Raw genomic sequence first — 23,866 nt, forward strand, 5'->3', positions numbered from 1 at the left:
TAGCATATGTGAGGCCCTAGGTTCGATTCCCAGCACTGAAGAAAAGAACAAACCAAAAGCCTGCTGGGCTCATCTTGCCCATTGTGAGTATCCCTGGACAGGGATACCGCCACCCAGCCCACGGGCAGGCTTGGAGAACCAAGTGTCACAGACCCTCTGCAAGCTCAGAGCCTCGCTTGGCTTGAGGCCCGGGGGGGGGGGGGGGTCCGTGCTTTCCTCCACCCCATGGTGTAGAGGAGCAAAGCCTCCTGTGGTTCTGGCCCAGCTTCGATTGAAGCCAGAGCTGCTAACCAGCTCGGCTCCTTGGCGCCCCCTGGTGGCAGGATGTGGCAGAGGAAGGGCGCGCTTCCTTCAGGTAGGGTCTCAAGGGATTGTGTGAAGGTCTCTAATGACAAGTTAGCAGAATTGACTTATTTCTAGCCAGGTCTCACGGGACCAGAGACATGGGCAGGGGCTATTCAGGGCCTCTTTCTGGGGGAATTTAGGTGAGTTGGAGAAATGAGAGGTGCTGGCCTGAGTCATCCCAGAAAGCCCCCAGCCTTCCAGATCTGGTATCCGTGCCCTTCCCTTCCCTGAACTCTGCCGTGTGCCCTGGCGGCCCGGGAGACCTGGTCCCCCACGCACACCGCACACCCACGTCCATTCATCCCATTCTCACTGCCCTCCAGGGAAAAGCGGCTTTCTCGCCTGACCTGTGGGTGCATGGATTCCATTAACCCACGTCCAGAGGCGCAGAGCCAAGGCCAGTGATTCTCACCTGTCCCTTCCTCTGACAGCACGCGTGGATGGGGGTGCAGGGCAGGCAGCTGGGAGTCCTGCCCCATGAGGCAAGGGGCAGATAGAGGCACCTGTGGCAAGTGGAGCGGCTGTGTCAGGCCTGGAGGTATGGGCGTCTCAGAGCCATCGCAGACAGCAGGCTGACAGCCTGGCCACCAGACCTCCGCTGGGAGGCCAGGCTGATGGCCGCCTTGGGTAGAGGTACCCCTGCGACTACCGTGAGTTCCATTCCTGGAGACCAGCGGGGCTGAGACTCGGAGGTCTGTACTGCGGAGCGCCAGACTGAGGCGTCTGCCTTTGACCCGGGACCTGCCGGGGGCCCACCTTGGGCTCCGACAGTTCTGATGTCCCCAGGCCGGCCCTTCTCAGACTAGAGCTCATCATTGGAGCCTACCCTCCACCCCACTGACCTGGCCCAGAGGCCCTGGGACGGGGACTGGGTGTGGGCGTGTGCACGTATGGATGGATGTGTGCAGGCGCGCGGGCTTGGGTGCCCAGGGTCGTCTTCGCGCCTCACACCGCGGGAGCTGATGGAGGAGGCTCTGCCCGTCCCCCTCCGGTTGGCTCTTCACCCAAGATACTTTTGGTATCGGTTTTTAGGTAAAGTGTAGTTGCAATGTGGTGAGGAGGAGGCTGGGTGACATGGTATGCTGCTGGTGGCAGAATGTGGCTGTGGAAGGCCCATGAGAGTTGAGGACCCAGGGACCAGGGAATGACCAGCTGGCCTACACCAGCAGAGATACACGCCCCCCCTTCCCTATTCCCTCCAAATTCCCCATGGCCCCCAGGGCTCAGCCGCAGGGTGTGGCTCCAGAGAGCCAGCATGTTGCCCACCCGACCCTAAACACTCCGGATTGCCCTTTGCTAATTTATATGCTGTGTCTGGGGTTTCACTGAAGCGTTGTAATCCTAATGCCTGGTAGGGTAATTACACTTATAAACCTAATATAATCCATAGACCAGTGGGTTTGGCGCTAATTAAGGCGACCGTCATTAACGTTTACAAAACCCTTGTGATCTCTGGCCATCCCTGTGGCTGGAACTTCAGCACTGATACTGAGCACGGACCTGAGCTCCTTTATTCTCCATCCGGGGCCCTGGGGGTCCCTCCACAGGGAGGAGTCAAGGCCTACTGTCACCCCACCCCAGGTGGACCCCCTGCTGAAGGGGCCAGCTGTGGGAAGCCGAGTCCTGTTCTTAAAAGCTAATCTTCTGGCCCCACAGATATCAATGTGACAAAGGCATGTTTGGGAGAAAGAGGAAAAAGCCCTGAACGGGAGAAGTCTACAGTTCTGCTCAAGTGTGGGAGCAGATGAGCTCCCCCCAGCCTGCTTGGCTGCACCTGGGCCGTGCCCACTGCCCCCCCCCCAGGACGAGCAGGGGTCCCACAGAGGTCGGAGTGGCCTCGCTGGGGTCACCGTTGCCGGGGACCGCAGTCCTGCGCTGCCTGGGCTCTCCTGAGTAGCTGCATTTCACCTGTTTGATCTTTCCTCGTCATGTGGGGGGGGTGTTATTTTGGGGGGTTGAACTCCAGGCCTTGCAGTGACCCGGCGGATGCACCATCACTTGAGCCACACCACCAACCCTTTTTGCCTTAGTTACGTTTTTGAAAAGGGCCCCTCGTTGATGCCTGAGCTACTCGCGGAGGGCACTGGCCTACTTTGCCCCGCACAGCCCACCACATGGTCCCGGAGCCTCTATGCCCAGGTGCCTCTGGAGCCAGGCTCTCTCACGCGCACATGCGTGTGCTACATCCAGACAGAAGCGCAGCCTTCCAGAGGACTTGCGGGGTGGCAGGCAGGCCCAGCACCCACTTACGGTCTCCTGGCCGTTTTGTTTTTCCCTCGCAGTCCAGGTGCCCGGGTCTGAGCAAGCAAGTCTAGATGGAGCTGACGCAGCTTTCCCCCCTGGCTGCTAACGCGCCGCCCTCGGCACGCGCCGCCCGCCCGCGCTCTGCGAGAGGCGCTTGGGAAAGCATGCCCACTCACAGCCCAGCGTTCTCGCTCAGCCTGTTGGTGAGACCGACAGGGACCGAAGGCTGGAAGTGAAAAAGTTACCAATGAAGACTGGACTCCCTGGGCAGCTGTAAGCCAAGCCATTTAGGAGGCTGAGATCTGAGGGTCCTGATTCAGTCAGCCGGGGCAGAAGAGTTCATGAGACTTTTATCTCCAATGAACCAGCCAAAAGCCAGACATGGAGGTGTGGTTCAAAATAGTGGAGTGTCACCCTTGACCACAAAAGCCAGAAGAGAACACGAAGCCCTGAGTTCAAGGCCCAGCACCGGCACAAACGAACTGTAGGCCTTGAGAGCCCAGTGGCCCTTGGTGTTCCAGCCAGAAATTTCTGAACAAACAGGTGTGACTGGACCCTGCCTCAGCGAGAGGCCTTGGTGACTGTGCGGGGCACGGGGTCCTCACCCCAGGCTGGCAGGAAGAGGGACCTGAAGAGCAAAGAGGAGCAGAGAACACTCCGAGGGGTGTCTCACAGCTGGGTGGGCCCCTCTGAAAGCTTCTGTGCCCCAGCTGCTCAGGCAGCCCTGACGGTGCTCCGGCGTCTGGGCGGGCCTCCGGGATGGCCACCCCTCCAGAGCAACGGGCTCCCACCCTCGCTGAACTGTGGGTCCCAGGCCCCAGCCCGAGGCCCGACCAGCTTCCACCTTTTAAAGCTAATAGCTCTCCAGCCGGAGTTTTCTGCCTGGCCCCGTGTCCTTCAGGGACAGTGTTAGGAAGGACGCAGTAACACAGTAGCACACACTTGTAATCGCCACGCTCAGAAGGTTGAGACAGAGGATCACAAGTTTAAGATCACCTTGGGCTACATAGCAAGTTCCAGGGCAGCCTGGGCTTCACAGTTTGACCCAATGTCAAAAATGAAAAGAAACACAAAGAATAGGCCCAGTGCTCAGTGGCTAAGCAGGAAGAAACAGCCCCCACCAAGCCTGCTGCATGGCTGCTGTCACCCAAGAACTTCAAGGTCCTTTCCGGCATCGCTTGTCCGCACGTCCAGGTCTGGGCAGGAAGAAGCCAGAGCCCTGAGGGCACAGGGAGGGCATTTTGGCCTTGCTCAAGGTCGTTGGGAGACAGCTGAGGAGGCCAGCGTCAGAGCTGAGAAGGTGGCTGCCAGCTTGAGTCCCTGGATCAGATTTCAGCGGGGGAGGGGGTGGCACTGCAGGAGTAAAGGAGTACCGGGATTTCCTCACTTTCCTCATCCCGGAGCAGCAGAAACCCAGGCACGGTGCTGAGAGCGCCCCCTGCCGCCCTCAGAGGGCCTGGGTGAGGGGCCAGGCTTGTCCTGCCCTCGGTGGCCCACAGAGCCTCGCTTGGCGGCTGCACCGTGTTTGTTGTGGGCAGTTGCCATGCCCTGCGGTGCGTGCGTCTCTCTGGGAGAGGCCAGGGACAGGTGTGGCTGGGCCTCATGGTTCCCAGCCGGGCCTGGCTTCCTGGCTGCACCTTCTCCTCTCACCCTGAGGGGCCAGACCCTGGAGGCTGCCTGTGGCATTATTCACCCTCCAGATTCTTGGCTTACCTCTGCTGCTAGGAGCCTGGTTATCATCGCTGGCTGACACCGTTGGGCGCACGGAGCACCCTTGTCCCCTGGGGGTCACTGAGCTGGAAGGTGTGTGGGGGGGGGTGCTTCGCTGTAGCTTCTGCCCGCCTTCCCTCCCAAGCTCAGCCGTGCCTGCCCCAAGCTTCATGTGGGTGAGTGGTACAGGGCTGGCCTGGCACCGTTTGTAGGAATCTGTTGTGCCAATCTCTTCCCAGTTCTGTTCCGCCATAGCTTGTAGTAGCTGACACCACGGAAAGCAGCCAGTGCGGCAAGAGCCTGTGAGTGATCACCCTGTGTCCGGCCTCCCGCCGGCCACCGTACACCGCTCCCCTGGCTCAGTATTTGTGTACACAACCGTCCTGCTGCTGGCGACCTTTCCACTGCTCCGAGGTGCAGATTAATGAAGTGGCAGCAGGAGCCAGGGACCGGGGAGCCCAGGCTGGGTTCGTTTGCCATGAGTCTGTGCTCAGCCCTCCCTCTAGAGCCCGGGCAGCCTCCAGTGGGCGTCCACTGGAGGAGAGCAGCTGTCCCGGGCAGGGCCAACAGCAGGGACGGGGGAGGGCGCAGGGTGCCCTGTTCCAAGCCGACCTGATGGCCCTCAGATCTGCGCCCTCCTCACACGTGTATGGGTGGGTCAGCACCCTCCTGGAGTGCGCCTGTCCTCTCCCCAGGGCTCTGCCTACAGACTGGCACAGGAGATAGCCGAGCGGCCTAGGGGCTCGTAGAATGTGGTTTTCTCTCCCGAGTTTCGATCACAGCTCAGGGTTGAGCCCGTGGAAGACTGAAGCCTTCTCAGGGGCCTCAACACAGCCATGTTGCAGGTCCACCCCGGAGGGATGGCCTGCAGGCCAGTCTGGCCCCGGGAACTGCAGCGCAGGCCACAGGGCCTACTGCCCCGGCTGTCCCGGCTGCGTTCACCTCGGTGGTGGAGGTCTGAGGGCAGAGCTGGGAGAGCCATTTTTTCCAAGCCAAAGGAAAAGGCAAACATGACGGGGGAGGGGGGGCGCTGTGCCCGGGAATGCCCACATCTCATGTCACACACACACACACACACACACACACACACACACACACACACACACGATGCTGAGAGGCTCGGCTTGAGGTTCCTGGGGGAATCGCAAGGACCAGGCTGGCCTGTCTGCCCTTGCAAGGGCGAGGCCCCCAAGACCAGGGAGCCACGGTGCTGAGTGAATGGGCGTCCTAACTTGCAAACAAGTTTTATCCACGTTTAAGTGTTTATGGAGTGTAACATCTGTATCTGTCAGTGGACAGCATGGTGAGTGTCTTTTTATCGTCTTTAGTGGTACAAAGGGGTTTTCAACTCAACAACTCAGTTTATGAGTGCAGCGCGTCTTGATCAATACCACTCCTCCATTGTTCTTCTCCACTTCTCCCAACCCCATCTGGCCCCTCAAGTTACCTGCATCCATTTTTCGCCTGTATACATTGGACATTATGACTGTATTTGCCCACTGTGTGTGTGTGTGTGTGTGTGTGTGTGTACTGGGCTTTGAACTTAAAGCCTCATGCTTGCTAGGCGGGGGCGGGGGCTATGCCACTCAAACCATGCACCAGCCCTTTGTGCTCTGTGCATTTCTCCACTGGTCTGAAGCGTTTGTTCATTTTCACCCTGGCCCCATGGTCCTTCTTCCTCGGCCTCCTGACTGCTGGAATCGCAGGCATGTGCCACCACACTCGGCGAAGCCTTTGTTTTGGAGTAACTTCACATTGACAGAAAGGTTTCGGAGGCAGCGAGCATTCTGCTGCCGCGTTGTCAGTTGCGGCTCGCGTCTGTGTGCTGTAGTGTCTTGCTCCCAACCAGCGACCCAGCATCGGTACATGTTCTGTTAACAACGCACCAGCTGTTGCCTGAATTTCCCTATGACGTGTTTTTATCTCCCTCTTTGGTTACTTGTGGAAACGTCAGTCTCCTGAGGTAGGGTTGCAGGACCACTGGGAGCGGGGAGCTTACGCCTTACGTTTTTTCAGTGTTGCTCGTTTGGTTTTTAGCAGTGCTGCCTTAAACTAAGGGACTTGTGCCTTTCGGGCATGTGCGTTCCCGCGGGGCCCATCCTTTGGCTTAGCAAGGGAGGCCCATTACCCTCCCACAGAGGGCACCGGGGTCCCGCTGCCCCCGCCTCGCTGATCCCTGAGCCCTGTTCCCAGAGTGAGCGCTTGGCATCTTGAGCTCCAGGTCCTGGGCCAGCACAGCTGTTGTGCAGACGAGAGAAGTGAGGCTCCGTTGCAAAGGCTGACAGCACCCCTCCACCACACCTCACCCCGGACTGTGACGGGTTCCCTCAGACCCGGCCGGCCCCGGTTTGCCTGAGGTGCCTGGGAAATTCAGAGCCATCTTCACAGCCTCCCGGTGCCTGGGACTCCGGAGCCCCGAGCTGCTCTGTGTCTCCCCCGGTGAGCATGCCCGGCTCAGGCCCTGGTACCCAGTCGGTGGGAACCGTGTGTGGCCACGCCCTTCCAGCCTGGGGGGACAGGAGGCCCAACACTGGCTGCTCCCCACAGCGTGCGTTGTCTGCATGCATACACGTGAAGCGCGACAGGCGGGCAGCTGAGACGCACGGAGCAGGAAGTTGTGCTTGTCGTCTGGCTCTCGGCACGTGGGGAGCACACGAGCAGCAGCACGGAGGGGCCGCCCTGCTGGGCTGGGGGGGCAGAAGCACCCGCAGCAGGTGCCCCCAGACCAAGTGCGGGGCCCATCCTCAGCCAGGGAGCTTGGACCCCCAGGCCTTCCTGCACAGCCTGGCTTCACCTCCTCCAGTGGTCCGTGTGCACAAGTGCTGGCGCTCAAGCTACAGCACAGGGGCCGCCAGGTTCCCAGGGACACCAACGTCCTGAGGATGTCGGCCCTGAAAGGCAGTAGCCCTCCCTGGGCACCCGGGATGGCCCTGGGATGTGTGGGGCCAGCAGGACAGCTTGGAGTGGGGGCAGGCCAGGGTCTTGAGCTGCACAGGACCCCCCCCATTCTCCCCTTCACCTGGGGCCCCTCACAGCCAGCAGGGTGTTCCGCTCCCTCAGCCTCCCTGTAGGGCTCAGCCCCATCTAGATGCCTGTGTGTTGGGTGTCCTGGACTTGGGCTGGGCCTGCAGCCTCTCCCCGTCTCCCCCCCCCCCTTTCCAGGGACCTCTCCCGCATAGAGCGCTAAGCCCAGCCACCTGTCTCTGACTGTTGCCTCCTGCCTTCCCACCACCCGCCCGTCCTACCCATCTCAGACCCTGCAGCTTCGTCATAGAGCCCTTGGGACATTTAATTTGCAGAAATGAAATACTTGAGTAGCCTTACGGCATCTGCTCACACCCAAGTATGGAGCATTTATGAAGAGAAAAATAGGGAGTCTATAGTGGACACCCCTCGTGGACACCTATAGCAGGGGTTGTGGGGGTTAAGCTCAGGGCCTGGGCGCTGCCCCTGAGCTTTTTCACTCAAAGCAGGCGTTTAACCACTTTGAGCCACAGCACCACTTCTGGTTTTCTGGTGGCTCATTGGAGATAAGAGTCTCATGGACTTTCCTGACCAGGCTGGCTTCAAACCTCAACCCTCAGATCTCAGCTTCCTGAGTACCAAGAACTAGAGGCGTGAGCCACCAGTGCCCAGCTAGAGTGGCATATTTCTGATGCTTTGCTGACCAGGGCCCCACAGCTCCGATAGACTCCCATCAATAATGCCCAACCATAGCTGAACACAAGGGCACATCAGATGTAGCCAGGCACAGTGTGTCTTCATACCAAGCCTTGGTCAGGGCTTTGGCATGGTCCTGGGGGGCCTTCCCATGGAACCCCCCCCCCACTGTTCTGTGTAGAGGGGCAGGCCTTGCCGAGGATGTGGCCAGCCCTGACTTTCTAGAGACTTCCCAGCCACTTCCTGGCCTCTCCCCGGGTGCCAGGGGCACCCGGGCATCCTGGGGGCTCCTTTTGTGGTACCTTAGCCTCCTTAGAGGGGAGGCAGTCTTGGGCTAGCTCTGGGCATGTGACGCCTTCAGCCCCTAGCCCAGTCTGGCCTCACCCCGCTCCCATCCCCAGCGCCCCATCCCCTGTTCCACCTGTGTCCCCAGCGGGGTCCGTGCCCTCCGTACCCCGAGTCCCAGAGGCCCGTGTATGCAGATGAACACAAGAGCGAGTGAAACAGGCCCAGGAAGCAGGCGGGCTTGCGGGCGGGCGTGGGCGCTGGGCTGGTGAGGTGCGTGGACGTCAGGGCCAGGGCCTTCGCGTGCGGAGCGCTCTGGACTCGCCCTAGGATGTGGTTCGGGGAGCCAAGGCCGGACCGAAGGAGCATGTGCTGTCCTGACGGACCGCCTCCACCTTGTCTGGAACCTCAGGCCTGGTTTTCTCAGTCACCCCGTGTGATGATTAGCCGCTGAGGGGACTCCGTGCTGCGTGTCTCCCGCCCAGTGGCATGCACAAGTATGGAAAAAATAATAATAAAAAACCGCCTGGCAGCACGGGTGCAAAGGTAGCTTTCCCAGAAACACGCTTAAAGAAAGGCAGCAGAACATAAAGAGCTAGTGTGCGCGGGGAGGCAGGACGGGGGGGGGGGGGGGGGGGGGGCAGCGGCGGGCCAGGCCTCCACCGCGTGTCCCCGCAGGCCTGCCTCCCCCGCTCCACGCTGTGCGAGGACTGGGATGAGCGGGGAGCAGAGAGAAGGCCAGACAGCCCCTGAGCCCGGGTCCTGCCTGCAGAACCCCTCACATCGTCCCCCGGACCCCGATCTACACCTCGCCCCAGACCCGCAGGCCCGCAGGGGTGGGGAGGCTCCCCACCTCTGGTCTCACTGCACATGCGCACACACAATGTCCTTCCTGCGCAGGGGTCGGGAACAGGCGGAGGGTGAGCGCTGTGCCGAGGCCAGGGCACCAGTGGAGGGCCTGTCCTGGGACTTGTATGACACCCCCTCCCCACTCCACTCTGGCCCTTCCTCCCCCCAGACCCCGCCTCTTCCCTGTGGGCCTGTACCCAGGTGCGCTTCTAAACCCCAGACCACACCAAGTCCACCTGCCAGTGTCCAGGGGGCGTGGCCAGCCCTGACTCCCCGCCCCTCCCCCAGCAGCCTGCCAAGGAGACAAAGCAGGGGCAGCCCCGGGCTTCACGGCCTGCGGGCGGGAACTGACCAGTGTGTGACCGCTGCCAGGCGTCAGGCTGCTTTGCGTAATCTCTCCAAGCCCCTTAGTAGGGCCTGTTACGGAGCCCTGCGCAGCTAAAGCATAACACAGAGTCCAGTCAGCCCCCACCCACAGCAGCCTCCCCTCACAGCCTTGGGAAGAGGCCAGGAAGTGGAGGCCAGATGGGGGCCATGCCTGCTGGACAGAGGGTCTCTTCCGGGGGAGGTCTGGGGGGCTGTCTGGCCCCTTGCTCCTGACCAGCACAGCCAGCCGGAGCTGTGTCTCCTGAACTGAGACAAGGCTCCTGGGGGCCAAGTGCCCCCCATGCCAGCCCACGCACGGGCTTGTCCCCCAGCGAACCTTGTTTTCCAGCAAGATGTCCCCTGGAAGGAGCCCGCCCTGCGCTTTTATCGGCCCAGAGGAAAAGTTAATTTGCTCCGTAAATCGTCACTGGACTCCCCACAGGACCTGCCTCCAGCCATGGGGGCCCTGCGGTGTCTGGGGCCCTGGGGCAGGCGAGCAGGCCCGGTAGGGGTCTCCCTCCAGGTGACCCAGGTGGCCGGCCTGGCCCTGCCTTCCTCCCCTCAGACCGTCTCCATGGGTCCCGTCTCCTCCCACAGGAAGCAGTGCTGGGTTCCGCACACCCTGTTCTCATGTAAGCATGCACACGAGTGTGCACACACACGTGCCCACACCTCGCCTCCCTGGCCTCTCCCCCACTTAGACATTTGCTCAGAATGTCCCTCCGGCTGCTACGGCCCTGGTCCAGCCGAGGCTCACTCCTCTCAGCCTGGGTGTGAGGTCAGCCCTGGGCTCTGAGCTCCCGAGAGACCACAGGGCCGCGCTGGGGAGGGAGGGGGAGCAGGCCACCCGGACTCCATTAAGCCATTTGGGTTTTGCTCAGCTGCTCCTCCAAGGTCCACAGGCCACCCACCCACGCCCATCAGTGCCAGGGTGTGGTGCCCGGTAGAGAACCAGAGCCCATGCCAGAGCATCCCCAGCATCCAGGCCCCGAGACTGGAGGCCAGCTCCCGCCAGCGGTCACCTTCCAGAAGCCTTCCAGACCTGTCCTGTCACCAGCTCTGGTCCCCAGGCCAAAGGAAAGCTGGGGGGCTGCTCTGTGCACCCCACTTCCCAGGAGAGTGGAGCACCGCATGGACACAGACCCTCCCGTGTCTTTGTGTGCTCCTGCAGCGGGCTGCCCACACCGCGGGGGTACATGGGCCTGGACTTGCACAGAGGAGGACGGGCGGAATGGACACGGGGGTCGGACAGAAAGCGATACTGTAAGACAGTGGGGAGGGAAGGAAGGGGTGAGGAGGGAGGGAGGGAGGGCAGGCAGGTCTCAGGAAGCACACATCTGAATCTGTGCTGCGCTACTTATAAACACGTACCCCTGTGCCAGCAGCACAGTGCCACAGACTAGAAGGGCCCAGGCCCAGCGTCTGACTGGAAGATGCTCTCACTGGGGCGGGGGCAGTGCCCAGGCAGCCTGGCGTCCGCGGGGATGTCGCTGGTGATACCACCACACTTCGGTTCTGGGTTTGGAAAGTGCCTGGCACCGCTGGGCACGCCAACATCCCGGCCTTGACTGGGGCCCCAGGAGGCTCCTGGTAGACACGGGCTTCTGCGGGTGAGTCAGGCTGGGGAATGAGGGGCCGACCCTGGCTCCCAGCCCCTGTGCCCGGCACGGTGCTGAGCGCTGGAGTCTCCGGAAGACAAGTGTCCGCAGCACCTGCCGTGTCAGCGCTGCAGCTGGGCACAGGAGCCGGGCCTCCACCTTCCCTCTGGGGCTGGCTGGGGGACCGGGCTTTTGGAGGTCTTTTGCCAGGGGCAGCTTGCTGCCTGCACTGGCGATCCGCGTCGCCCCTGCCTGCCGGGGGCGCTGGGAGCCTCTGGGAAGGTGGGTGCTGAGCGCTGTCCGGTTTCCTTCCTTCCGCTGTGTTCACTGGATGTGGTGCCCACAGGGCGCGCCACACATCGCCCCCACTCATGGGGTGCCTGGCGCCTCACCGCCAGCGTTTGGGCGAGGCCCTCCGTGTGCCGGTCCCACGATGTAGCCCAGGCTCCTGCCAGTGGACATGAGGGTGGTTCCCGACCTTTCCATGCATATCAACCCTACAGTGGGGAGTGGGGGGGCAGAGTTGGTCGCATCCCCTTGTGCAAACGTGCTCGAACTTGCCAGGGAACCTGTCCCCCTCCGAGAGGCCGTCCGTGCACAGACATCCAAGCCGGGCTGGCAGGTCTCTTGTTTCTGTGGGGGGGACATCCTGCCGGCCCAGGGCAGAAGCCGTGGAGCTGCCCCCAGGAGCGCTGTCCCTCTCATGGTCTGGAAAGCTCCTCTGACCACACCGGAGCGCAGCGGCCAGGAGGCCCATTTCCCTACAGCCAGGCCAGTTCTTTTGTAGTCAGATGTGTGGAATGACACCTCATTTTAGCATAACCTGCGTCTTCTATGTTAGTGTAGTTGAGCACTTGCTCAAATGTGTGGTGACCACTTGAGCCTCCTTTGTTATAAAACTATTCATTTATTTATTTATATTTTGTGTGCTCCTCCTGGGACTTGAACTTAAGGCCTTGGGATTGTCCTTTAGCTTTTTCTCTCAAGGCTGGTGCTTTACCACTTGAGCAACAGCTTCTTTCCTGGTCTTTCACTGGTTAATTGGAGATGAGAGTCTCATAACTTTCCTTCCTGGGCTTGCTTTAAACTGTGACCCTCAGATCTCAGCCCCTTGAGTAGCTAGGGTTACAGCAGTGAGCTACTGGCACCTGGCTCAAAGCTCCTGGCTCAACCACCAGGTGGTTGTGGGGCGTGAACTCAGCCTGGGTGCTGTCAGCTCAAGACTAACCCTCTACCACTTGAGCCACAGTGCCACTTCTGGCCTTTTTATTTTCTTCTGCTTATGTGGTGCTGAGGAATGGAACCCAGGGCCTCATGCATGCAAGGCAAGCGCTCTCCCACTGAGCCACCTTCCCAGCCTCTCAAAGCTCCTTTTTGTGAAAAATCTATTCCTGTCCTTCGTGTAGCACTGTGGACTGCTTGTTACCTGGCTACTCATTCTAGGCCCTTCCTTGGTCATTTCTAGCTGGTATAAGATGTACTACCAACCTGTGGTCATCTTTCCACTTTGCAAGCATTTTATATTAAAATAGAAGCAGATTTGCTAGTCATTTTATTATGGCTGGTAACTTTTCTACCCTTAAGAATTCTTTCTCTCTCCTGGTTATAATATTCCTCTACATTCTCCTTCAGAGGTTTTATTTATTTTTGGGGGGGGGTTCCGGTTGTGGGGCCTGAACTCTGGGCCTGGGTCCTGTCCCTCAGCTCATCAGCTCTTCAGCTCTACCACTTGAGCCACAGTGCCACTTCCGGCCTTTTCTCCTCATGTGGTGCTGAGGAATTGAACCAGGGCCGCATGCATGCAAGGCAAGCACTCTCCCACGGAGCTACCTTCCCACCCCTCCTTCAGAGGTTTTAAAGTGTTGCTCCTGTGAATTTGACGTGTGTGTGGTGTGAGGCAGGGATTTAATTTGCTTCCCTGTGGATGACCACGCGTGACAGCACCTTTCATAGTCCACCTTTCCCCATGGATGTGGAATGCCCTCTGTCCTGCCAGCTTTGTCAGTTTGTCAGTATTTGCTTTATCAGTTCCCACTAAATGTTTGTTTAAAAAAACTTATAGATAAATAATTCACATTCCATGTAATCCACACAGTTGGGGCATATGTTTGTACACACAAACCCTTTCCATCAATTAATTTTAGAGTGTTTTTTTTGTTTTTTTGCCAGTCGTGGGGCCTAAACTTTGGGCCTGGGCTCTGTCCCTCAGTTCTTCAGCTCAAGGCTCTACCATTACGTGGTGCTGAGGAATCAAACCTAGGGCCTCAGGCATGCAAGGCAAGCACTCTACCACTGAGCCACCTTACTAGCCCCTAACTTTAGAGTGTTTTTATTACCTCAAAAAGAAGTCTTGGCTCTTTTAGCTACTTTCTTATCTTTCTAGCCCAAAACAACTAATAATCTACTTTCTGTCTCTATAGGTTTTCCTATTCTGGGCATTTTATGGATGAAGTTGTAGCAGTGTATACTCTCGTGTCTAGCTTCTACCCTTTAGCATATTTTCTTTTTCTTTTTGTTACTGATATGGGGCTTAAATGTGGGGCCTCATGCTCTTACTTGGCTTTCTTGCTCACTCCTGGCACTCTACCACATGAACCACACCACCAGCCTGGCATTTTGCTAGTTAGTTGGAGATAGAGTCTCTCAATTTGTCTACCAGGGTAGCTTTGAACCTCAGTCCTCTGGAACCCAGCGTCCTGAGTAGCTAGGATTTACAGGCATGAGCCACTAGTGCCCAGCTAGCATAATGTTTTTTAGGTCTAACCATGTTGTGGTGTATGTTAGTGCTTTGTTCCTTCTTGAATGCACTACAGTTGTTTATCCCTCTGTTAATAGGCATGTGGGTTGTTTCTGCCACTAGCTCTTCTGAGTAATGCTGTTATAAGCATTTATGTATGAGTTCTCCTGAGGACACATGTTTTCGGGAGTGGGATCCTAGGTCATGTGGTGTCATGAAGAACTGCCGCCCGGTTTCCCAGAGAGGCCATAGCACTTCACACAGCGCTCGGTGGATTGTGGGAGCTGTAGTCTCCCCATGTCCTTATCAGCGGACTTTTTCCTTCTAGTGAGCCTGGTAAGTGGGTGAGTGGCCTCTGTGTGGGTCTTGGAGATGAATACCAGCGCCCTGCATCTTTCTTACGTTTATTGGCCATCTTTATGTCCCCTTTAGACAAATTATTCAGATTTTTTTTGCCCATCTGTGTGTGTGTGTGTGTGTGTGTGTGTGTGTGATCCTCAGATGTTAGCCTCCTAGTAGCTAGCTACTAGCACCTAGCATCTGTTTGATATTTTAAGGCAACATTTGGAGTCAACTCTTCTTTGGCAAGATGGCCAAGGTCCCAAGCAGTGCAGCTGCTGAGTCCTGAGGGTCTGCCCCTCCCTCCTGCCCGCCCCCCCCCCCACCCCCCAGCTGTCCAGATGTTGAGCCCTGCGGTCTCATTTTCTGTCTGGGTGACGTCTGGGAAGGAGAGGGAAGGTCAATGGTGCAAATCCATCCCCTGGGGCTGTCAGTGGACTAGAAGCCTGAGGCGAGCCTCTAGGCCTTTTCCTCCCTCGACTGAGCACAGGCCGGGGAGTGAGGTGGCCCCACCCAGAGCCCCTCCTAGAGGCACACGGAGGACAGAGCAGGTGCCACTGTGCGGGGCCTGTGAAGGCCTGGGAGGCTTCAGGGCAGAGATGAGACTTGAGCTGCACCTTGGAGGAAAGGCGGGCTCCCTGAGACGGGGGGGGGGGGGGGGGGGGGGGGGGGGGGGGCGGCCCGGCCGGCAGGGAGGCGGGCAGGGAGGCCGTAGGGAGGCCGGCAGGGAGGCTGGCAGGGGAGAGTGGAACCCACTCCTCTTGCCCTGTCCTGCTGTTACTAAAGTTAATACAAAACTACAAAACATAGTTTAGATGCTAATTTACAAATAAAAGGTCTGCTCTCACACTGCATTCATAGTGGTTAGTATTATTCACTGTCTTGTTACCGGCCTGGGGAATGGTTTTTAACCCCTAGGGGGGCTTGGGACCAGCGAGTTCAAGCCTGTGCCTTGAGCCCAGCCGCCGGCTCGCTGGTTTCTGTGGCGTGAAGCCCACACGAGGCTGGGTGGGCCTGACGGCGAGCGTGGATTTGGGAAGAGCCGCAGTCCGCCTCGCCCTGCTGTCAGCCAGGGCCGCCGCAGCGCGCTCAGCAGGCAGCCCGCTTCGTCCGTGTTCTAATGAGGAAAACGTGGCCTCAGGACGCCCTCTGGGGGGGCAGCTGGCTTGGAGAACGTAGACATGAGCTAATTTCCTCCGCAGGCCCTTCTCCAGCTGTGTCGCTGTGGCGTGGCTGCATGGCTGGGGCTCCCAGGGTCCCCGGGGATGAGACAGGAATTCCTGGGTGGGTTGCAGAAGAGGAAGAGGAGCGGGAGAAAAGTCCCGCTGCCATGAGCAGTGCCGCCCACCGGGGTGCCTCAGGACGCGACCATGGCCCCAGCCAAGTCCGCTAAGAATGAGGGGACCCCGGACGGAGAGCAGGAGCGCAGCCAGCAAGCCTGGCACCTCTGCTCCCTACCCCGGTTCTGCCCCCAGCCGGCAGTGCCCCTGGGTGTCGGTGACCACCGCAGCACGGTGCCCCTGGGCCACCTCAGAGCTGGCTCTCAGCGCGCCCAGGTGGCCATTGCTCTCCCAACCTGGCCCAGAGGGGCTGCAGGTGAACCCCTCGGGCATCTCGCCCTCGGCTACAGCGCGGATTCCCCAGCTCTCCACACGACGGTGGTGTGCCAGCGTGTTCGCAGCCACCACTCGCAGGGGACGGCGCTCTGGAAGCAGACTCCGAAGGGGGGGAAGGGTCCCACCGGGTCCCACCCCAGGGTCACCTCGTCCCTCCTCTCATCTGCTGTGGAGGGAAGGCCGGCACTGGGGAAGGATGTTGCCCACCATCTTCGGGGACTAGGTGTCCACACTGCTGTGTGTCTAGCAGCCCTTTGTTTTTGGAACTGGCCATGTTGCCAGCAAAGCCCGTTATTTATTTATTTATTTATTTTTATTTTTTGTCGGTCGTGGGGCTTGAACTCTGGGCCTGGGTGCTGTCCCTGAGCTCTTCAGCTCAAGGCTAGCGCTTTACCACTTGAGCCACAGCGCCACTTCTGGTTTTCTGGTTGTTTATTGGAGATAGGCGTCTCATGGTCTTTCCTGCCTGGGCTGGCTTTGAACCATGATCCTCAGATCTCAGCCTCCTAAGTAGCTAGGATTACAGGTGTGAGCCACCAGCGCCGGCAAGCCCGTTATTTATAAGCTTATTATTTATAACTTGATTATAAACAACTGTTCCCCCCACCCCACCCCACCCCCGCGCAGCAGCTGACCGGAACTCCGCAGTGCCCTCCTAAACCGTGGGAGAGGCAGGGCCGACCCACTGGCCAGTCTCGTCCAGACCCTTGCAGACGTTGTTCCTGCCATTGCAAGGTTGCAGACAAGCTTGGGGACAGATGTTGTACACTTAAGTGTCAGGCCCTTTTGCATCCAGAGCTTACATCTCTGGTTGCTGCCTAATGCATAGGATCTCTGTACCCCTAGATCACGCACCACAGGCCCTACGTTTTTATCCACTCCATTTACAAAGCTGTCCTCTGCGGGATGGGCGTGTCCGCCGTCCCAGGACTAAGCAGCCCTAAAGGCAACAGCACTTTAAGAACATGACTTTAACAAGGTGACCGGCCCCACAGCCCGTGGTGAGGTCCCGGTCGTGGCCCCGTGGGAGGAAGAAGCTAGGCCACGCATTTGCGTGGGAACGCGGACCAGGCTCAGCAGGACAATCCGGGAGCTGGGGGACCCCTGACCCCAGCTACTGATGGAGATTTCCTCCTGGAGCCCTTGGCCGCTCCCTCCGCACTGCGTCCTCGGCTTGGAGCTGGACCTTTTCCGTCCATCCTTGAGCTGGCCGCTGCCTCCGTGCCTCAGTGGGGACCCGCCGCTGGGGGTTGCTGGTGCCCTGGCCCCGCGGCCGTGGCTGGGCGCTGCCAGCCCTGGCAGTGGGCGGTGAATGGGCGCATTATGACCACGCTGCGCCCACCTTCTTCGGCCTGGCAAGCGCAGGCGCTGTCTGCCTGCCAAGTGGAGTTGTTTAACTTCATGCTTGAAAGCCAAGTCCTTTCAGGAAAGTTCTCTCCATCCCACCTCACCACCCCCACCCCCCCTTAGAAAAATAGATGTGCGAGTGGCTGGCTTTGCAGGGTTCTCATCCATCATTCTTTCCAGGGAATAATGCGAACAGCCCGTGCATTCATTCACAGGACAGTCTACCTCTCCCATGGCTCTCCTCTCCCTGGTACTCTCCCCCTCTCCCTTTCCCTCTCTGTCTCCGTCCCTGTTTTGCTGCTGCACGTGGAGTGCGGGGAGCCTGGGTTGCACTTCAGGATGGGGCTGTGTCCCGGGAAGTGCTGGGCCTCCACGCAGATGCTGCTGCTTTGGGGGGGGGGGGGGGGCTCTAGTTACGTAGCTCTCAGTGCTTGGGATGTTCTGAACGTGTGGCTTGATGTCTTGATGCAGCTACTGACCCCCCTCCCCAGGTTGGAGTTGGCCTTGAAGGAAGGAGGAAGAGAGAGAGGGAGGAGGAGTGGGATAAAGGAAGAGAGGGAGGGACAGAGCCCCGAGACCCTTGCCTGAGCCAGGAGTCTGAGCTGGCATCTCATGGTGGCATTGGTGATGGCTAATGTCTCTCGGCCACCAGGGGACAGCCGTTCCGGGGCCCCATTTGGAACTTGGTTTCCTGCTGGGCACTGCCACAGCCCCCTCCACCCAGGCAGGGGACCAGGAAGGCGTCCTACCTCACTACCTGGGCCCCTCAATGCCAGTGAATGCCACAGCCCTGTGCCCGAGGCCTTCCCCAGTGCACCCCTGGGCAGGATGGGCTCCAGCGCCAGCTGGAACACAGGGCCCGGGCGCTGTCCCTGAGCTCTTTCTCTCAAGGCTAGCGCTCTACCACTTTGAGCCCCAGCACCGCTTCTGATTTTCTGGTGACTACCTGGAGATAAGAGTCTGATGGATTTTCCTGTCCAGGCTGGCTTTGAACCACAATTCTCAGATGTCAGCCTCCTGAGTAGCTAGGATGACAGGCGTGAGCCACTGCGCCTGGCTGCCAGGCTCCCTCCTGTGGGCCTCAGTCTCCCATTTCTCCAGTACCCCCCCCCAGTCACTGAATCCTGACTACCTACCCTATCGCTGTCTCTCACACATGCACACCCCCACACCCCCAAGGGGGGGGCATCAGGCCCTGAGAGCCAGCACTGCCAGGCCCAGGCCGCTCTGGAAGCTTGTCTGGCATAGTGTATGGCTTCCTAGGTTTGCCAGAGTCAAAGCGACACTTGGTTAATGCTGCTAAGAACGGCCCGGCTCCTGGACGGGAATGAAAACAGCAGAAAGCAAGATTCCATCTAGGAATCGCGCAGGGCGTGGCGGCTGCCAGGAGCCGGGCGGCTGGAAGGGGTCCCTGTGGGCACAATCGGCCCAGTGTGGGGCAAGGGCCCGAGGGCTGGCAGCCTCCCCAGGCCGCTCTGATGATTTATGAGGTGATTTGTCTTGCCTGGGATTAATGAGGTGTCTCGGTCAGCTTTTGGGGGAGCCCCTGGCGCAAGGGAAGGTGCGAGGTAAATACGGGGTGTGGAGCTGGCACCCCACTGGCTACCTCTGGGGTTATCTCAGCTGCCTCATCTGCACAGGGGAAAGGGGGGCTGGCCCACTGCCGGGCCCCGCCCCCCGGTGGGAGCAGCAGGAGGGGGGGCTGGGGCTGGGATCCCCAGCTTGCTCAGGGCCTGCCGTCTGTGCGTGGCCAGGGTGCCCATCCCCAGGCCTGGGGGCGGGGGTCTCTCCGGAGCTCTCGCGCAGGATCTGCTCTCCTTTCCTTTCCTCTCTTCTTTTCTTTCATGCTTTTTTTTTCTGGCCATCATGGGGCTTGCACTCAGGGCCTGGGCGCTGTCCCTAAGCTTTTTTGCTCAAGGCTAGTGCTCCACCACTTTGAGACAAAGTTCCATTTTCAGTTTTCTGCTGATTAATTGGAGACAAGAGTCTCGATGCCTTTCCTGCCTGGGCTGGCTTCCAACTGTGATCCTCAGATCTCAGCCTCCTGAGTGGCTAGGATGACAGGCGTGAGCCTCCAGCGCCTGGCTCTTTCTTGTTTCTCTCTTCCTTCCTTCATTCCTTCTTATCCTTTTCTACCCTTTCCTCCCTCCCTCCCTTCCCTTCCTTTCCTTTCTCCTTTTATTTTTGTGTCCACATGGGGATTACGCTCTCACTTGGCTTTTTCACTCCAAGCCGGCATTCTACCACTTGAGCCACGTTCACCTTTTTGCTAGTTAATTGAAGATCAATGTCTCATGGTCCTTTCTGCCTACATGGGCTTCTATTGCAGCCCTCATTTCCCAGCCCCCTTAGCGGCTAGGATTGTGGGCCTGAGCCCCCAGGGCTGGGCCAGCAAGTGCTCGGTAGGAGGCTCTGTGGGCTTGTGCCCAGCCGCAGGTGCCCCCTTTGGCAGTGAGAACAGCAGCTTGTGGGTGCGAGGAGGCAAGTCCCCAGCCACATCCTCCTGGCATTTGCAGAAAGAAGTGAACTCTTGTGCCTGGCCCCCGGGGTCTTCGACTCTGCACAATGCAGAGATGCCCTCTGCCCAGCCTCGCCGCCTCCGACCCGTGACCCGCCACCCTGTTCTCACCCGCTCTGCCAGCGCGGCCCTCCCGTGCCAGCTCCCAGCTCACGCTCCTGGGCAACCCCGGGAGCTGGCCTCAAGGACAAGTGTCCCCCTTGAGTGCAGTCTTGGGCTCCTGCGGCCCGCCCTACCCACAGGCAGCCTGAGCCGGAGCTCCTCTGAGAGAGGCCGCACCCATTTCCCTCCTCAGCTGGGGGTGGGGGGGGACACCAGCCCACGGGAGACGACCCTTGCTAGGCTCCTGGCGCCATTTTCCTTTGCACAAAGACCATCCCTGTGAAGCTGCCCGGGCCGCGAGCGTGCACAGAGCGCCCTTGTTCAGGCCTCTTGCTCAGTCATCCCCTGCATTTGGCTCCAGGGTGTGAGGGGAGGAATGGCTAATGACAGGCAGAGCCCTGCCTTGTGGAGGGCTTTGTTCATTCACGGGGTGAACACTTCCTGGGTGCTTGTGGGGCAGGGAGCAAGTTCTGCATGCTCAGAGAGCAACTTGCCCTGTACAGTGAAGCACAGAGTCAGAGATAGGGACGGACGTGTGTGGGGCCTTGAGGGATGCATAGGAGTTTGCTGCTGCAGGTTTCCAGAGCATTAGCAGGCACAGTGTGGACACTGGCGTGGAGGTGCTGGGAGTGAGGGACGTGTGAAACTGGAGGCTGGCACAGGCTAAGCTCCAAGGGGCCCACAGCATCCGGGGAGAGGGCCCACCCGAAGGTGCCACAGGGCAGAGAGGCTGCCCTCGCGGCCTGGCCACCCAACGGCAGCCCAGGCCCTTGGGCTCCCTTCTCTCCCCCTGCGTGGGTGTCTAGGTCTCTCCTTGCTCCAGTTTTGTCTCATTGTCCCGATGTTTGTCACTGTGTTCTGCCAGGTCTGGCTTCTGCCCATCCCCCGCCCCCGTGCCCCGCTGGCCACACGTGTCCAGCCAGGGCCAGCTCGCGGCCGGCTGACCCCGCTGCCACAGCGCCCCCTGCCGGGTCCCCTCCAGTTCTGCGTCTGTCAGGTGACACCTTGAGGCCCACAGGTCTCCCCTCGCAGCCGCGAGGATGGCGTCCGCTCCTGTCTGTCTCTCTGCCGGACAGGGGGCGGCTGCTTCAGGGCCGGGGGCCTGGGACAAGGCCACGCGCACCCTCCCGGCTCTGCCGGCCACAGCCACGGTGGCCATATGTGACTCACACACCAAAGCCCTCGCAGCTGGGGCTGCGGAGTCGGAGGGCAGGAGCTGTGCCCCCCCCCCCCGCCGGGGTCCACTTCACCCCCCCCCGGGTCCACTTCACCCATGTGCAGCGGGTGGAGATGTGGAGGGGCGCCCTGGGGACTTGGGGACGGGTCAGCACAGCTATGTCTGCTGGGAGGACAAGCATGCGGACTTCCCTGTTGGAGAAGGAAAGTGGAGAAGGAAAGTGGGGAGAAAGAAAGTGGGGGAAGGGAGCGGGCAGGTCTTCCTCGGGACCCATGCTCCCTGCTGGAGTCCCCGGGGTGGCGGGAGGAGAGAGGCCCGCTCAGTCCCCGGGCACCACGGCCACGCCTGGCACAGGCCATGTGGGCACCTGTGCCAGCCTGCACAGTGCAGGCTGGCGGGGTGCGCAATGGGCGCCCCTCTTTCCGGGCCCCTCTCAGAGCAGCACAAGTCCCCACGGGCAGCTCCAGCTCCGAGGCGGCCGGCACTGGCCCAGGGGACAGCAAGGCGGGTGGTGGACAGGAAAGCTCCAGCAGGTGCTGCGCGCTCAGTTTCTCCTCTGGTCTGTGAGGAGCCACGCTCCACCCCTGCCAGGGCCCACGATGCCCTGGGCCCCTGGAAGACCCGACCCCAGATGCAGGATGGAGAGGTCAGGACCCTGGGCCTGGGCCTTCCTGTGGGGCCCAGATAGTAACTTGCAGTATTGTGGACCGCACTTGGTCTTTCTGGCACGTTCTTCTCTTTCGCAACGCTTTAAAAATAGGAGAGGCTGCAGCAAGAGCAGTTTGTCAGCCTGGAGGCCACGTGGCAGGCGGGGGGGGGTGCGGGGGGGGGCGAGGTGCAGCACTGGGGGGGCGGGGCACCCCTTGTACTGTGGGCATCAGATGTAGATCCTTCAGTAAATTCCCAAGGCCAAAGAGAGAAGAGAACCCCTAAAGCAAACAGTGTGGGCACTTACCTGCTTCCACCTCCACCTCCTACTCAGGCCACAGTCTAGAACATTCTGTTCTGTGCCCCTCCCCTGTGGAGTCGCCTCTTTGCGTGGCTCCCACCCGCTCCCACTGCTCCGCACCGGGTCTCACGGGGATGGCGTCATCTTTCGGCGGCTGGTGGCTTGTCACTGGAGGAACGAGGTGTGGCCTGGCCTTCTCCCCAGGGACCTCCTCAAGGGTTTGCTCTTTCGGTGACCCTAGAGCTGCTGCGAACCTCCCAGCACATCTGTTGGGAAGGTGTGGGTGCACCTTTGTCCTGTGCACGCTGGGAGGCTCTGCTCTGGATGACGGGAGTACCGCAGCCCACGGAGGCTGGCCCAGGGCTGTCCTCCCCGCCGATCCAGGGGTCGCAATGGTCTGGCGCAGTCCTTTCCCAACCAGGCGGTGGCCTCTAGGCCCCTGAGCGGAAACCTGGCAGGGGCAGGGCATCTATTTTCTGCCAAGGGCCATTTGGATATTTGTGATCTCCTTCGTGGACCACACATACAAAATGATCACGACGGGCCTATGGCCACTGATGAAGAGCCCACGAAAGCATACATGTCTGTCCCACCAGTCGCCTTACACAGAGGGTCCCCACCCTGCTTTAAAAGAAAAAGTGCGCGTGTGCACATGTGTGCGTGGACACACACGCACACACTCCTACCCGACATGGAGGATGTGGCTGGGCAGCCCAACACGGAAAGCCACGCCGTCCCTCTCAGAGGGCCTGGCCTCTACACAGGGCTTCCCCACTGGCGGCCATCGAGGGGAAGGGTGCTTTTTCCTTTAAAGCGGGGTGGAGGGCTTCCGGCGGTTCTCTGGGATGACTCATTCTGTCAGGTGTGAGGATCCTGGTCCCTGGATCCCTGCCACACCCCCGCCATGAAGCCACCGGTCACCAGGCCCTCACGAGCAGCCCAGAGCCTCAACCTCTGAAGCAGAAGCGAAGGAACTCCTGTCTGTGGAAGAGTAAGCTAACCCCCAGCCCTGTTCTGCAGGCCCAGCGATGAGCACCATGCAGAAGTGAAGGCGGATGGGTACGTGGACAACCTGGCCCAGGCTGTGGAGCTGCTGCTGCAGCACGCCGACAAGTGACAGCCTCGGGGCCCGCCTTCCCCTGCCCGCCGCCGCCAGCACGGGCCGGTGACCGTGGCTCTGGGCTGCCCCGGGCCAGAGTCTGATCCTTCCTTAGCCTCCCTCTGTGGAACCTCTTCCTCAGCCTCCTCTGTGGAACCCCCCTCCCAGCCTCCCAGGTGGAAGTTCATCCCTGTCTCCAGAGAATGAAAACCCTCTGGACCTACGCTGAAACTGCCTCTGGGGATGTCCCCCCTGAACTCCTAAATTCACTCACTAACCATTTGCACACGCACGTGTAAGGGCAGTAAGGCCCGGCATATGAGCCCATGGCCTCTTTCTCAACTCTGCATCCAGCGGAAAAGCCAGGGTCCTGCTGAGCGCGCCTCACTAGGACTGTCTGTCCCCTCCGCCATGCCCAGCGGCAGAGTAGCTGATTCTCACTTGCCCCTTCCCCCCGCCCTGAAACCATGCCACCCCCCCTTTCCTGTCCCATACGTCACACTGCAGACACAGGCCAGGCAGGCACCCCGAACAAGAGTGTGCCCCTGCAGCCAAGGCTGCAGGCACACGAGGCACTCTGGAGCCAGAAGAGAACAGATTCGAATGTACCGTGCGCTGTGTGCTGGAGAAACGAATGACCGAATAAACTCAATCTTGAGTGGCAGCCTTTGACTGCTGGGAAGGGAGGGGAGGCCCTGAGCAGAGTCCCGGCGCTGGCCCTGGCCCTGCCATGAGCGGGAGCCACTGAACACTAGGGTGCAGGAGCCATGAAACCTATTCTGACCTATTTAGACGGTGAAGGAACTGAGGCCAAGAGTAGATGGCTGCCCTGGGGCTCACCTCAGACAGACCTGGAAAACTGCCTTCTTGCATTCATTTTTCATTATTACAACAAAATACCCGAGGCAGGCTGAGCTCAGAGAAG

At 59.8% G+C, this 23,866-nt stretch overlaps 1 protein-coding gene across 2 annotated transcripts in view; it reads left to right on the forward strand.

Annotated features, from left to right (window-relative positions):
- LOC122126837 (phospholysine phosphohistidine inorganic pyrophosphate phosphatase) overlaps positions 1-23,605 on the forward strand; it is a 65,279-nt gene extending 41,674 nt beyond the window's left edge. For both annotated transcript variants that reach the window (XM_042701375.1, XM_042701374.1), the window contains one exon: positions 22,863-23,605. In XM_042701375.1, the coding sequence (XP_042557309.1) occupies positions 22,863-22,874 (12 nt within the window). In that variant the 3' untranslated portion in view covers positions 22,875-23,605. The remainder of the gene's footprint in view (positions 1-22,862) is intronic.
- The last annotated feature ends 261 nt before the right edge of the window (positions 23,606-23,866 follow it).

Source organism: Dipodomys spectabilis, unplaced genomic scaffold (assembly GCF_019054845.1).
Source record: "Dipodomys spectabilis isolate Male_0828 unplaced genomic scaffold, ASM1905484v1 ptg000289l, whole genome shotgun sequence".
Classification (NCBI taxonomy): Eukaryota; Metazoa; Chordata; class Mammalia; order Rodentia; family Heteromyidae; genus Dipodomys; species Dipodomys spectabilis.